The following is a 16,046-nucleotide window of genomic DNA, read 5'->3' on the forward strand; positions in this document are numbered from 1 at the left end:
ACAGAGGAATGGATAAACAAAATGTGGTATACACATACGTTGGAATTTTATTTAGCCTTTGAAAGGACATTCTGACATATGCTACAGCATGAATGAACATTGAGGACATTATGCTAAGTGGAATAAGCCAATCACGAAAGAACAAACACTGTCTGATTCCACTTACAGGAGGTACCTAGAGTAGTCAGAGTCACAGAATAGTAGTCAGATTTCATAGTAGTAAAAGGTGGTTGCCAGGGGCGTCATGGAGGGAGGAATAGGAAGTTTTTGTTTAGGAGGTACAAAGTTTCAGTTTTGCAAGATAAAAAGAGCTCTGGAGATGGATGGTGTTTATGATAACACAGCAATGTGAATGCACTTACTGCCACTGAACTGTACACTTAAAAATGGTAAAATGGTAAATTTTGTGTTATATGTATTTTACCACAATTGTAAAAAAATTTTAATGATAAAAAATAAGTTTCACTAATATCATTTTTCTACAGCTTACAAAGTTGTAAAATAGTCTAGTCAAAGACAAAGGCACACGGGGCCGGCCCCAGGGCCAAGGGGTTAAGTTCGTGCTCCGCTGTGGTGGCCCAGGGTTTCACTGGTTCAGATCCTGGGCATGGACATGGCACCGCTCATCAGGCCATGCTGAGGCGGCATCCCACATGCCACAACCAGAAGGACCTGCAACCAGAATATACAACTACGTACTAGGGGGAGGGGGGGTGCTTTGGGGAAAGGAAGAGGAAGAAGAAGAAGGAAAAAAAAAGATTGGCAACAGATGTTAGCTCAGGTGCCAATCTTTAAAAAAAATAAAGTCAAAGGCACAGATTCCTATAGAAACAGATAACCCCACAGGTGCACTAGCCAATGCCCAGCATTCCATTGAAAGGACATTCTTTTGCCCATTTCAAAGTCTTTAAAAATTTTCTGTCAGTATATATATATATATCTTCTTGTGTGGGGAAGTTCTTTATAGTATAGAATATCTTGGAGTAGAATTGCTAGGTTATAGGATATGTGCATCTTCAACATCCTGGCTGTTGTCAGATTATTTCCTAAAGTGTTTATCTTACTAGTTTACACTCCCAACAGCGGGGTAAACAGAAACCCAAATAGCCCGCAAACTTATGAAGAGTGGCCAGCCTCTCTAGTAATCAGGGCGGGGCAAATTAGAACAGCTCGGAGAGCATTTCACACTTAGCAGATCTGCAAAAATTCAAAAGTCTGCCATTATCAAGTGTCGACAATATATTAAATTACTGAGTCAGGAATATCTGGTTGAAGAAATCTAGAGCAGGCAGCTGGGAAGAAAAAAAGTAAAATGAAAAACAAGCCCTAACCACGGAGCCCCAAGGCCCATTTGCCCTTGAGGAAATAATGTCAGATTCTTATTTTAAGAGTCATGGAAGGAAGACTGTGTACATTTTGGAGTGGAAAGGAGGATATTTAGAGAATAGATTTAAAACCTACTCGTTTGGTTTTTGAGAGTTTTTAAAACTTTTTTCCAGCTTTATTGAGATATTACTGACATTTAACATACGTGGGCTTAAGGTATACCATGTGATGGTCTGATGCGTGGATGTGTTGTGAAATGATGACCACAATAAGGTTTGTTAGTACCTCCAACCCCTCACATAATTGCCTTCCTGTGTGTGGTGATAACTTGTTTGTTTGTTTGAGGAATATTAGCCCTGAGCTAACATCTGTTGCCAATCCTCCTCTTTTTGCTGAGGAAGACTGGCCCTGAGCTAACATCCGTTCCCATCTTCCTCTGCTTTATATGTGGGACGCCTGCCACAGCATGGCTTCATAAGCGGTGCCTAGGTCTGCACCTGGGATCCGAACCGGCAAAGCCCGGGCCACCGAAGCGGAACTTGCAAACTTAACCACTGTGCCACTGGGCCAGCCCCTGGTGATAACTTTTAAGATCTACTCTCTTCCCTTTCAAGGATACAGTACAGTATTGTTAATTATAGTCACCATGCTGTACGTTAGATCCCCAGAACTTATGCGTCGTATGGCCGGAAGTGTGTTCTCTTTGACCACTTTCACCCATTTCCCCCACCCCCCTGGCCTGGCCACCACCAGTCTACTCTCTATTACTTCAAGTTTGGCTATTTTGGATCCCACTTATGGGTGAGAACATACAGTATTTGTCTTTCTCTGTCAGACTTATTTCACTTAGCACGATGCCCTCAAGGTCCATCCGTATTGTCGGGAAAGGCAAGATTTCCTTCTTTTTTATGGCTGAATGACATTGTATATACACACCACATTTTCTGTGTGCATTCATCTGTTCAGGGACACTTAGGTTGTCTCCAAGTCGTGGCTATGGTAAATAATGCTGCAATGAACATGAGGGTGCAGAGAGCTCTTCAAGGCAGTGATTTTATTTCTCTTGGTTGTATACCCAGAAGTGGAATTGCTGGGTCATATGGCAGTGCTATTTTTAATTTGAGGAACCTCCATACTATTTTTCCATAGTGACTGCACCAATTTACGTTCCCACCAACAGTTCCCAAGGGTTCCCTTTGCTCTGCATCCTCGCCAACACTTGTCTCTTGTCTTTTTGATAATAGCCCTTCTAACAGGTGTCAGGTGAGATCTCATTGTGGTTCTGATTTGCATTTCCCTGATGACTACTGATGTTGAGCTCCTTTTCACGTACCTGTTGGCCATTTGTATGTCTTCAAAATATCTAATCAAGTCCTTTGCCCATTTTTTCATAAGATTGTTTGTAAAACCTTCTACTCTTTAAAACAATTCACTTTAAGCCTGTTTCTCAGGTTTCTTTATGAACAATATAATAATAAAATATATATTTCACGATATAGCATATTAAGAACTCAGAACCCAAATCTACCTAAATGCTGTTTACAAGATGCACACTTAAAAGGATGCAGGACAAAAATAAACAGTGGAAAAGTAAAGAGAGGGACAGTGATCCCAGATAAAGCAAGATTTAAAATAGAAGCATTGATTGAGGCAAAGATACTTTTTTTATTAACGAGGGGAAGCCATAATGAAAATATAGCCTTCTATATTTATATATATTAATGGGAATGAGTAGCTTCACGTCAATGTATATGAAGAAAACCTGTTTAAATTCTATAGTGAAACTGATTGGAGCACCATGGTAGTGGGAAGCTTTGACTCATCTTTCTCGAGATTTCTCAGCTAAAGCAGTCAAAACAGTGTATTGAATAGACGCAGAGAGAAATGTGTACGTTACAGAGTAAACATTCTTTCAGATGTCCATGAAAATTTTACAAAAATTGATCGTATCCTAAGCCATAATGAAACCCTCAATACCAAACAGATAAAATTCTAGGAGTCATGTTCTCTGACCCCAATAACAAAAGGATACATCCCATAAAGACTCTTTTCCAAATAACTTTAGGATAAAAAGGAAAATCAAGTCTTCAGTTGTAGAATATTTTAAAAATATTTATATGATGCAGCTAAAATCCTTCTCAGGGGGAAAAAAATCATAGTTACAGAGCAGGGCTTCTCATCCTCAGCACCACTGACATTTGGGATACATAATTCTTTATTGGGGGGGGGTGTCCTGTGCATTGTAGGATGTTTAGCGGCATCCTTGGCCTCCACACTAGATGCCAGTAGCACCCCCGTACACACACCAGGCACTTGTGAAACCAATGTCTCCAGGCATTGCCACGTGCCTCCTACACACCAAAGAACTCTGCCCCAGATACTTCTGTTATTAAAAAAGAAAAAGTGAAAATAAGTAAATTGTTTAATTTGAAAAGCTAGATAAAAAGCAATATTTGATACCTGTAGTCAACATTAATAGAGAGGAAGGAAAAATTTAATTAATCATCAGAAAAGTTGTTAAATTGGATTTTTTAAAAATATAAGAACTGGTTCTTTGGATAGACAGTTAAAAATATATAAACTTTTCAGAAGGAAACATTTAAAAAGCAGTATACATTCACAATACTATAATTGTAAGTGGGGATTTAACTACAAATGCCATAGAGAGGTTAGAAATATGTATGATAATATTATCCCAGTGGTGTGCTGTTAGTGTTAAAATCTGGATGAAGTAGACAATTTTCTGAAAATATATATATAATTTACCAAAACTAAATCATGAGAATATGGAAACTAAAATAGACCTATGAACCATGGAAAATATTGTGAAAATCAATCTTTCAAGAAGCACTGGACCTCAGATGGTTTTATGGATAAACTCTTTTATTCCTTTAAGAAAAATAGAATTTTTAGGTTATTTTTGCTGTTCCAGGACATAAAGAAAAAGGAAAACATCTCAGTTCTTTTTCTAAAGCTGACTGTAACACAAATGCCCACATTTGACAAAAATAACCCTAAAAAAATGAAAATTCAGAGAAACGTAAAAAAGAAAGTTCCTGAGAAATGAAGACACGCCAGACAAATTCAAACAAATACATATACAGGCAAAGAGAGAATGTTAATATCAAATGCCACTGAATTCAAGGCAAAAATGAGACATTTTATAGTAATATTAAAGTTCATCCCATAATGAAGATATAATTGCCAGTTTTCTTTTTGTGATAAAAACCAAGATCAAATTCCTAAAACAAAAACTTCAAACATTAAGGGAGATTTTAATGGAAGCAGAAAAGTTGTAGGCAACTTAGATAAGCCAAAAAGTAAGACAGGAATCGAAATACTACCATCCCCACTGATCGAATAGATAAACGCGATACTGTTATATTAATCTGCCGACACAGCTTACCCTTTGCTTCCCGGAACTGTGGCATAGATACAAAATTTGGACATTTTGGGGTCCTTAGGGAAACCTTAATAAATTCTCAAAGGTGCAAATAGTACAAACCATATTCTTTGATCACTTTTATTACTAGAAATTAGTAGCAAAATGAAGAGAAACAAACAGAAATTAACCTCTTAGAAATTTCAAAACTTCTGAAATGACTGTTGGATAAAAGAGAGAATTAAATAAATTAAATAAATACATAAAAAACAATAATGAAAACCTTACATGGTAAAGTCTCTGAGAAATGTTCAAGTCACACTCAGAGGAAAATGTGTAGGAGAAGGAGAAGTGATAAATTTGAGATTTGATTCTTTTGAGGAGAAAAAAAAAATCCCACATAATAAAGTGGAAAACCCATGTGCTTGCCTAATGAAGAAAAACTGAGAGGAAAACACAGATACTCGACATGAGAAATTAGAAGGGAAAAATAACCACAGATGCAGAGGAAATAAAAATAATTATGAGCATGCAAATTGGTATGCCTCACTGAACAGTGTGTGTGCGTGTATATAGTGTTTAGGTGAAAAGTACACACTATTCTAAATATGTGTTTAGTGTGAAAAATGCCTGTGTGTAAAAAATAGCCAATTAGAAAATATCATAGGGAATAATTTTAATAAGAAAATTGCTGACCTATAGGAAGAAAAGTGCAAAATTTTATTAAGGAATTTTTTTATATTATGTATTTAACAAACCTTTATACGATATAGGACTTACTCTGTGCCAGGTGCATTTAATCCTTAACAACACTAGAAGGTAGATTTAATTATTATCTGCACTTTTCAGATGAAGAAACTGAGGCACAGAGAGGTTAAGTAACTTGGCCAAAGTCACCAAGCTGTCAAACACAGTCGGCTTCCAGCATCTGTGCTCTTTGCTCTCATGCTGCATAGTGAATAAATTCAGAGACACACTGGGTTCCAGGAAGGAAGACTCAGTATCATAAAATGATCCATTCACAGCTGGACTGAGCTCTCTGGCAAAGGCCAGAATGCTGACCGCCTGTGTGGGGTGAATGTCAATAGGATGGTAAACCGTCAAGGAGCTGTAGGCCCCCCGTACGTGCACTGAATCGTGCAAAATAGAATGGGGGCTCGCCCCTCGGGGATCCATGGGGAAACCACAGCTCAGAGTGGAGCCAGCCACCCACCACCTCTCATCCACATGCCCCTCCTCTGGGCGTGATGTGCAGATGTGATGGGGTGGCAGGGCGGGTCCTTTCTAACACAAAATGCCCTGTCTTCCTCTCTTAGATCCAGGAGATGGTCCACTCGGAGGTTGCTGCCTATGACTCGAGCCGACCAGGGCCCCTGCTGAGCCGCCCGGCGATGCTGGCCAGCCACATGAGCGCCCTCAGCCAGTCCCAGCTCATTTCTCAGATGGGCCTCCGGAGCGGCATCGCCCACAGCTCCCCGTCACCTCCAGGGAGCAAGTCAGCGACCCCCTCTCCCTCCAGTTCAACTCAGGAGGAGGAGTCGGAAGCACATTTCAAGGTACTGTAGCGGTGGAAATGCAAAGCCTTAAGACTGAGCTCTCCTGTCAGCAGGGGGCTGGGCCTCTAGAAGAGTAGAGGAAGCAGACGTAGAATGGGGACAGCTAGTGGAACCCCTGGTCAGCGGGAACGGCACCTATTGGGGTTTGGAAAACCTGGCTTCAGCTGCTAAATTTGCGGAGCATCCTTGACGAGCTTTGCCCCTCTGTGCTCCCAGGGCCTGAGTGTAAAGCAGAGACAACACCAACAGATGTCAAGAGGATGGGTGAGAAAATTCTGTGAAAACATGATGTCTTTTTCCTGAATGGCCAGTGGGTCATTTCAGTGGCATAGATGGCATGGGAAAGATCCTCAGGGTCACGTCCTATGGCCACTTTGGCCTTTTAAGCAAAAATACTCTGACAAAAATGGGCAATCCAGCAGAGGGCACCTCTGGGCAGCACTGACCACATGACAGAGCACTAAAAAAAAAACCCTCATTGAGGACATGCCTCCCCCCCCCAGCAGCCCTGAAGCCGGGATCATCCTGCCTCTTCAAGCACACGTCAGGCATGAGAGCTCATCACCGTCCAGGCTCTGGTCCTTTCTTTGCACTGACCCCAAATCTGCCTCTCTGTTGGAGAGCATCTTGCTTTACTGGGGCAGAAAACAGGGGCCCAGGAAGGCCAAGGATGGAAGTGATTGCTGGGGGTCTCCCACGGGGCTAGTGGCAGAATCAAGACTTGATCCCTCAACGTCCTGCTGCCCTCAGTATGGTGCCCTTCCTTCTTCATAAGGGCTTCTCACCCTTTTCCGTGGCCTTGCAGAGGCCTGGGCAGTAACCATGGCACTGCACCATCTACCAGAGGCCCTAACCTCGTGAGCTGGGGTGGGCACCTCTGGGTCCTGGTCCAGCTTCATCCCCAGGATAAGTTGGTCTCTACGTAGGCCACGCAGGGGTGGTTTTTATTTTACAAAAATGTCTAAAACATTTCCCACGGGCCAGACACTGTTCTAAGCGCACAACAAGTAGGAGTCCGTGTAATCCTCATTGCAACCCCATGTGGTAGGTGCCATTAGTATCGCTGATTGGCAGATGGGGAAACTGAGGCACAGAGAAGTTAAGTAACTTATCCAGTGTCACAGAACCAGACTTCAAACCGAGGTGGTTGCAGTCTGGCCCCAGCATAGGTGCTCTTAACCACCTGCAATTCTGCGTCTGCTCAGCTCTGCATCACTTACAGGTACATTGTGTCCCTTATCCTGCGTTAGGGCCTCCCCACGGTGCTGACAGCACCGAGGCTTGGAGAGGTGCTGGCTGCGGAGGAAGGCTCAGGAACAGAACTGCCCTTGCTACAGATTGCCCCTCACTGTCCCTCAGACATGGAGGCCAAGTCTGTCTGCTGGCCACGGTTTCCTTGGGGTCACCTTCATCTTCTTGGTGCATAGAGCCAGTCTTCTCTGCAGCATGCAGGACCTTTGACCAAAGCCCCTGATCCCTGTGTGGCCTGAGGGTCCTGTCAGTGAGCCCCCGAGGTCTGTAGTGAGCGTTTCCATCCCCTCCCCACCCTGGAAGCCCCAAGTCAGGTGCTTGCACGATTGTGGTCTGGAGCTGGACTGCTCCAGAGGCCAGGTGTCCAGGGTGAGGCCACACCAATGACAGTCACACTAACCTCACTGCCATCCAACCACTTCACAGGGGCCACAGCGGGCTAAGCCCCCTGCCCCAAGTTGCACAGCTAAAATGTGGTGGAGGAGACCGAGCCTTTGTAATCGAGCATAATCTCTGGGGGTTATTTTTGATCATAAGAGGGGTCAACTGTTAAGAAAAGATATCTATCCAAAACTTGGAAATAGGTCAAAAAACAGTGACTGCACATTATTTCAATGGTGTCCACAGCATTGTCTAGCAGGTTCACTCAAGACTTCTCTGATTCCCGCGGAGAAGGTACCTATGTTTTGATTCGTTGTTCGTTATCGATTAGGGGGTTTCACACTCTATGAAGACAGACGTTCACTTGGGGAAAAAGTGACAGAGAGGTAAAGGATTTTTGTCTGATTACAAGGCAAATTAATTTTCCCCTGTAGAGATGCAAATGACTTCTGTCCAGTAGAAAAGATTTAAAATTCCTAAAAGGTATTAACCAGTTTCTCTGGATCAACTTTACCATCATGCTGATTCTCAATGAGTTAAATAAAAAACCCAGGACTCCTACCCAGGACGTGTGTGTGTGTGTGTGTGTGTGTGTGTGTGTGTGTGCGCGCGCGCGCACACACGCGCGGGTCCATTTCCGCCCCCACCGAGTGGGTGGTTAGCCCTACACTGTGGCCCAAGCTGCCTGTGTTCAAGCCCGGGGCGGTGGCCAGCCAGCCCCCCATCATTGCCCGTGCAGTGGGCTGGACAAGCCTGTGGTGGGCCTGCTGAGAAAAGTCCAGCTCTGCCTGAGATTGGGTGGGTCCCCCTGGCAGGAGGCCCTGGGCCTCTCTGGTTTTCTGACTCCTCTCACCCTGGCAGATGTCAGGAGAGAAGAGACCCTCGGCTGACCCAGGAAAAAAGGCCAAGAACCCAAAGAAGAAGAAGAAGAAAGACCCCAACGAGCCCCAGAAGCCCGTGTCAGCCTACGCGCTCTTCTTCAGAGACACCCAGGCCGCCATCAAGGGACAGAACCCCAGCGCCACCTTCGGGGATGTGTCCAAAATCGTGGCCTCCATGTGGGACAGCTTGGGAGAGGAGCAGAAACAGGTGAGTCTCCGTCCTTTTCTGAGCCATCCCCTGAGGCTTTGAGGCCCTGGCACCAAAGACAGACAGGAATGTCTGAAACAAGACCTGGCCTCTGGAACTAGCCTCTTGCAGAGGTCTTTACTGGGCTCAGTTTCCCCGTCTGTAAGCTGGGAAGTTAGGTCCCTTCCAATTCTGCTTTTTCCAGCTGCATTCAGTAGTGACCTAACCATCCTGGACCTCTGCTTCCTCATCTGTCAATTGAGAACAAGCATCTCTATCTATCTTGTCCCTCCAACTCTGACAGTCTGAGGTCCAGGCCGGAGCTTGCCTGTCCCCCTGCCCATATGCCTCTGGCCCCCTCTGAAGGGCCTCTAGGGGGAAGAGGGAGCAGAACCAGCTTGTAGGCAAATGCTGGGTGCCAGCTGTGTGACCTCAGGCTCATCACCCAGCCTCTCCCCGGTGTTGCCCTGTCTTGGATCTTTCAGGCCTACAAGAGGAAGACCGAGGCGGCAAAGAAGGAATATCTGAAGGCTCTGGCTGCCTACAGGGCCAGCCTTGTCTCCAAGGTAACACCTGGGGTTCCTGGACACAGTGCTGGTAAGAGGGGGCCCCTGCAGGGATGGAGCAAGAACAGAGGCCCACGGTCAACTGAGGCCCACTGAGGTCAACACCATAGGTCTTGGAAAGGATGGGTAAGACCAAGGTGGTCACTTCTCAGTGTGCCTACTGTGTGCCAGGCTCATGTGGGGTACTTGACATGCATGTCATTTCATTTAATTTTTCCAACAAGAACCCAATACTCAGAGGGGTTAAGCAACTTGCCTGAAATTCTCCAGCCTGTTAGGCGCCTGTCCTGGGATTCAAACCCAGTTTTGTCAGTCTTCAAATCTGGCCTTCACTCCTGACCACACCATCTGCCTCCTCAGTCAGCACCAGCGCCACAGGAGGCTCAGTGCGATGGTGGATGTGTGGCCCAAGCAGGGCAGGGGTGTTGTCTGGAAGCTGTTACAGAGGACATGGCTTCTGGGCTAGGCCATAAAGGGCCAAGCAAAGAGTGTTCCATGTCGAGGGAACAGCTCTTGCAAAGGCATAGAGGCTGGGGAGGAGCATCAATAGAGGCTGGCCCAGTGGAATCATTCTGCCTCACTGGCCAGGCTGAGGAGCGTGGGCTCCCCCGCAGGCAGGGGGGCCCCTGGGGTTTAAAGAAGGGGTGGTTGGATGGTCAGAGCCAAGCGTCCTGAGGACCCTGCATGATCTCTGGTTAGTCCACAGCTCTCCCCCAAGGGGCCAGAGAGCCAGCCAGGGGCCATGTCAGTGGCTTGCAAAGCCAGCTGGCCTCACGGCCCACATTCTGGCTCATCCACCTGCTCTGGAGTGACTGGTGTCTGTCTCCCTTCAGAGCTCCCCGGACCCGGGGGAGACCAAGAGCACGCAAGCGAGCCCTCCGGCCAAGATGCTCCCACCCAAGCAGCCCATGTATGCCATGCCAGGCCTGGCCTCCTTCCTGACTCCATCGGACCTGCAGGCCTTCCGCAGCGGGGCCTCTCCCGCCAGCCTCGCCCGGACTCTGGGCTCCAAGTCGCTGCTGCCAGGCCTCAGCGCATCCCCGCCTCCGCCACCCTCCTTCCCGCTCAGTCCCCCGCTGCACCAGCAGCTGCCTCTGCCCCCCCACGCCCAGGGCGCCCTGCTCAGTCCCCCTGTTAGCATGTCCCCAGCCCCCCAACCCCCTGTCCTGCCCACTCCCATGGCACTCCAGGTGCAGCTGGCTATGAGCCCCTCACCTCCAGGGCCACAGGTAAGCAGGGCGCAGTAGGAACTGCCCTTCTGGGACCCCCTGTGGAGAGGGGAGGCAGCTTGGGATTTCACATACTGGGCCTGCCACTCACCACCTGGGTAACCTTGGCCAAGGCGCCTTACCTCTCTGAGCCTCAATTACCACATCTGTGAAATGGGTCTAGTACATCTCACCCGAGATGGACTGGCTGCAGTGAACAGTTGACGAGTTGCCAGACAGACTCTTGACACTCTTAGGGTGTCCCAGGCCTGCCTTCTCTCATCCTCATCCACTTCCGCTCTCTGGCCCGAGGGGCTGGGGCCACTGTGGCTTCTGCCAGATCAGCCCCAGCCCCTGTCTGAGCCATCCACAGACACTGTTACAAGACTTGCATGGCCCTGGGAGGTCATTCAGCCCAATAACTCCATTTTACAAATTGGGAAACTGAGGCCCGGACTAGGAAAGGCCCTGAAAGCAAAGTCCTTCACCCCCTCCTGCAGCTAAGGGCTGAACTTTTCAAAAGGTGCTCTAGTGGGAAAAGGAAGACGCCTCCCGGTGGAGAGGCAGAGTGGAGATTTTGTGCAAGGGAGGAAGTGTCCCTGCGAACCCCTCAGGCGCATGTACCTCCTGCGCCCTCTCCTCGGCTCACCGGCCTCCTTTCCCTGGCAGGACTTCCCTCACATCTCCGAGTTCCCCGGCGGCTCCGGCTCCCGCTCCCCTGGCCCGTCCAACCCCACGAGCAGCGGAGACTGGGACAGCAGCTACCCCAGCGGGGAGTGTGGCATCAGCACCTGCAGGTCGGTCCTCGCCCCAGCCCACCACTGTGCGGCCCTGGTCCTGCTGGTGCCAGAGAGGGGGACATGGGATGGGAAGGGACATGCCAAGGGATGGGAAGGGCCAGGTCACTGTCAGCCCCGCAGGAGAGCCTCGTGTGTGCTTTAAGAGAGGACGAGAGTGAAGCCAGGCCCCAGGTGGACTCAGCTGGTCTGTGCAAGGCCCGCTTGGGAAACTGAGGCCCGTCTTCCATCTTGCTTTTTCTCCTGCCATCCTGGTTTTTTCCTGAGGGGTTCCGTGTGACATCTACAGAATGTTTTCTGTCTTCGGTCAGGTTCCCTAGGAGCAGAGCCTGAGGCTGCAGGGGTTTGGGTGCCCTTGATGATGATGATGACATGTTGAGGGAGAGCTGGCAGGAGGAAGGGAGAGAGGGAAGCAGGACTGGGCAGGGGAAGGAGCTGAGCGAGGGTGTGGCCTCAGCTGGAGACTCGGTCAGCCCCATCCAGCTGGGAGCTCTGGGCAGGCATCCACCGGAGACGCCATCCCATCAGGAGCCCAGGGCTTCTGTACCCTGTGTCAGTCAGCCATTGGCTGTGGGCTGCCCCAGAGAGTGTAGCCCCCCAGGTAAGGCAGGTCCCATCCAGCCAAGGGTAGAGGGCAGCTGCGAGGGCAGGAAGGGATCGAGGTGAGCCACCAGGCAGTGTTGACCGCAGCCTGGGAGGAGAGGCCGACTACTGAACTCAAGGGATCGCCGAATTTAGTGGTACCCACACCAGCCCTGCAGCCCAGCATCGCCTTGACACGCAGACTCCAGCGCCACTTGGCTCCTCCCTGGTCCTCATCCTCAGGACATCCTCTCCCCTCCAGCCCTCTTAGCCTTTCAAACCCACGCTAATTGCCCCTCCTCTAGAAAGTCTTCCTGGATCCGTGCGACACCTCCTCCCAGAGTGACCTCATTTCGGCCAGCAGAACAGCAAAACAGAACTGAGAGACCAGGCTTGCTCCCTAACCCCACCAACCCCCACTCCCATTCCCCTGGCAGGAACTAATCCTGCGGCTGTGCCTGGGAACTGTGGTGCCAGGCTGCTGCCCCTGCAACAGCTCCACCCCTTGGGAGGTGGGACACTAACGTTTGGTGGACAGTTGCCATCTCTGCCACAGGCCAGCTGCCCCAGCCCTAGCTCTCGGCCTTCTGGCTCCTCCCCTGCCAAGCCTGCCAGCGAGCCAGCACACCTGGCACGGGCCCCAACTTCTGATGTGCCCGGCAGGAGAGTCTACCAGCAGGCGGCCTGAGCTCAGCAGGAACTCCCATCCCCCCCTCCCCCTCACCGCAGTTTCCCTCCCCGAGGGTCAGAGTGTGGAGGTCGGGGGGCTCCTTCGTGGACAGCCCAGAATGTCAGAGCTTCCCCAACATGGAGGGGCGATGACAGCAGTGCCCTATTTCATTCATTTATTTTAATTGACATATAATCGACGTATAGCGTTATGTTCGTTTCAGAGGTACAGCAGAATGATTTGCTGTTTGTGCACGTTGTGGAATGATCACCACAGTAAGCCTAGATATCATCCATTAGCACACATAGTTAATAACTTTGTTTTCTTGTGATGAGAAATTTTAAGATCTACTCTCTTGGCGAGTTTCAAATAGCAATACAGTATTGTTACTGCAGTCCCCTTGCTGCCCATGACACCCCCAGGACTTAGTTATTTTATAACTGGAAGTTTGTACCTTTTGACCCTCTTTTCCCGTTTCACTCAACCCCCCCCCCCCAACCTCTGACAACCGTCAATCTCTTCTCTCCGTCTATGAGCTTGTTGGGTTTTTTTATTCTCCACATAAGTGGGAACATAGGGTATTTGTCTTTCTCTGTCTGACTTATTTCACTCAGCGTAATGCCCTCGAGGTCCATCCATGTTATCACAAATGAGCGCCCTATTGCAAAAACATAAAAAGCACCTGCCCGTCTTTAATTCTGTTTGAAATTTATACGTGAAACACTGCGACCAAAAACTGAGCTGAGAACCCTGGCCGTGTTGGAACTGGCTTCCATGAAGGACGGACACACTGCTGCCACCTTCCCCCCAGGGTCCCGGGAGGGGTGTTAGGTTCTCCCCAGTGCACAGTCAAGGAGGGACCAGCACCTGCCCCTCACTCATCCTCAGGGGGGCAGCGGAGTCCAGGGTAGGGTGAAGGGCTAGTGAGCGGGTGTCCTGCGGCTGCCCGGGGCCCTGTGTCCAGGCCCCTGAGGGCCAGGCACCTGGGTGGGGTCGCCTTGGCTCTGACAGCCCCTCCTCTCTCCCACAGCCTGCTCCCCAGGGATAAATCGCTCTACCTCACCTAATCCCGCCTCCCCCTCCTCCCTGAGGCTTGCTGGAAGGGCACTGCTCAGAGCCGGAAGGGCCAACAGCAGAGAAAAGGCCTGGGCAGAAGCAGGGTGACAGAGAAGAGAGAGCAGTGACATGCCAATGCCCCAGGGCTGAGACTCTCCCTCGACCTCCCACCAGACTGCAGAGGCAGCCCGCCGCCCGCCGCCAGCCCAGAGAACCTGCAGGAACCTTCCGCCCCCTGACCTGCTTGCTCCAGGGTTACTGTGGCCCCCGCTCCTCGCCCTGCACACCGTACCCCATGTCTGGACGTCTGGCCCCAGCCCACGCGCCTGTGGGCTGCCCCTGGAGGGGTCGCTTACCGACAGAGACCCACCCCGAGATGCCTGGGGCAGGGGCCAGCCCAGCCACGGACGTGCAAATGCGGTTTTACAGTGTGAACAAAAGATTATGACCCTATGAACTGTTGGCTCCGTGTAAGTAGTTGACTAAGTGTTTTAGAACTGTGCTGAAGACATCTGTAAGATTATTTTGTGGGGGGAGAAAAGTAGTTTCCTTTAAGGTAAAAAGCATTTTATATGACCCTTAGCACATGTTTTTAAGTTTTATCTTCAGGGAGAGGTGCACAGAGCGGCTGCCAACCCGTTTCATCGTCTGTATGGCAAGAACCGGACAATTTATAGCCACACTCGGAGGCATTGTGTGTGTGTGTTTTTTTTAAAACCATCTATTTAAAATTGCCAACAATGACTTTTGTCTATTTAAGAAGAAGACTCAAGAACAGAAATGCAGTGTGCCCTAAAGCGTGCGTGGTTTGGGCTTTGGTTTGGGTTTGGTTCTTGGTGTTGTTTGCCGCTGTTTCTTGGCCCTGGCGAACGTGTGTCTCGGTGCCCAGTGCTTCTCTCAGACTCCTTTGTAATAAAACGTCTGAAAAGCTGAAAACAAGTCTGTTTCCTCTTGTACTGGCTCAGCCGGGGCCAGGCCTTCCGAAGTGCCATTCGCTGGTGGCTTTGCCAGGACGGAGCCCCTGGCGTCAGTCAGATTGAGGTAGAGGTCGTCCCTGCCATCTACCTGCCCCTGAGGTGGCTGTGGGTGATAGAGCCTCGCTGGCCTCCATCTTGCCGTCTGTAGAAGTGGCATAGTAACGGGTTGAACACGCAGGGTTCTTGTGATGGTTGAAGGGGCTTCTGGGCATAGAGTGCTGGCCGGGCAGGGAGCACTCATCAGCAGGTGACCGCAGTGCACCCTCCCACCACCCCACCGACGGAGCCTCTGTCTTCTGAAAGCTTTCAGTCTGTTGGAGGTGAGGGTGGGTTCAGGGTGGTGGGAGCCCAGGGGTTGGGGTGAGGGGTGGACTTCTCCAAACCTGAGCACAGCAAGCATCCCAGACAGGCGACTCTAAACCAGGTTTCCCGACAAATGTTAGGTGGTGATACTTCAAAAAAATAATAGTAATTATGTGACTATTTTAACTGTATCTGGAAAAATAACAATTGCCTGGTGTGGGGGAGCTTTTGGGAGGCTCCAGCTGTTGGGCCCCATGACACTACTATTTCGACATGGGCACATCCACTGGCCCTCTGAGCCAGACCCATGATCCTGACGGGAGCCCCCCTGGACAGCAGCCCTCAGGGCTGCTCCTTCATCGAACCCCGCCTTCTCCCAGATAACAGCCCGGGGGTGGGGAGGGGCGCCATTTCTCTGTGAGCAGTTTCCTCACTGGAGGGCATTTTGTAATCCACTTTGGAAAAAGAAACAAGAAAACCCAACCAACAAACACAAGCAACCCGCTGCCATGTGAGCAGCATCCTTGCAACACAAAGCATCAGTATTTCATGTGGCTACAATGTCCTCTCCTGTGGGGAGCTGGTCAGTAACACGGTGATGACTTAGTTTAATATTCAACTCTTGCTTCTACATTTGAGAAAACAGCATTATTGGAATCCGTGCAGACAGCCTGAAATAACAAGAGTGCAAGGCCATTGGGTTCTTGCTTCCAAGGCAGACACATCCACCTGCCTCTCATTGCTGTGCCAAGAGCTCAGGAGTCCTTTGGAAGTGCCTGCATGCCGAGGCTGGCCTCTCAGCTGCAAAGGATGCTCAGATGCCCAAGCAGTCTAAATACCCTGCCTACAGATATCAGGGATTGTCAAGTGGGTGTGTCCTGTGGCCCCAGACAATGGGACAGAGCCAGTGGTCGATGGAAGGT

The 16,046-nt window shown here is 49.4% G+C and overlaps 1 protein-coding gene across 6 annotated transcripts in view; it reads left to right on the top strand.

Moving 5' to 3' along the window:
* The window catches only part of TOX2 (TOX high mobility group box family member 2), a 136,757-nt gene extending 121,978 nt beyond the window's left edge, over window positions 1-14,779 (top strand). For 3 of the 6 annotated variants that reach the window (XM_023626605.2, XM_070247841.1, XM_070247839.1), the window contains exons 4-9: window positions 6,025-6,264; window positions 8,758-8,985; window positions 9,450-9,530; window positions 10,364-10,759; window positions 11,408-11,535; window positions 13,818-14,779. In XM_023626605.2, the coding sequence (XP_023482373.1) occupies window positions 6,025-6,264; window positions 8,758-8,985; window positions 9,450-9,530; window positions 10,364-10,759; window positions 11,408-11,535; window positions 13,818-13,854 (1,110 nt within the window). In that variant the 3' untranslated portion in view covers window positions 13,855-14,779. The remainder of the gene's footprint in view (window positions 1-6,024; window positions 6,265-8,757; window positions 8,986-9,449; window positions 9,531-10,363; window positions 10,760-11,407; window positions 11,536-13,817) is intronic. The other 3 variants (XM_023626604.2, XM_070247840.1, XM_070247838.1) reach the window with 1 other exon arrangement.
* The last annotated feature ends 1,267 nt before the right edge of the window (window positions 14,780-16,046 follow it).

The sequence above is a fragment of the Equus caballus genome, chromosome 22 (assembly GCF_041296265.1).
Source record: "Equus caballus isolate H_3958 breed thoroughbred chromosome 22, TB-T2T, whole genome shotgun sequence".
Classification (NCBI taxonomy): domain Eukaryota; kingdom Metazoa; phylum Chordata; class Mammalia; order Perissodactyla; family Equidae; genus Equus; species Equus caballus.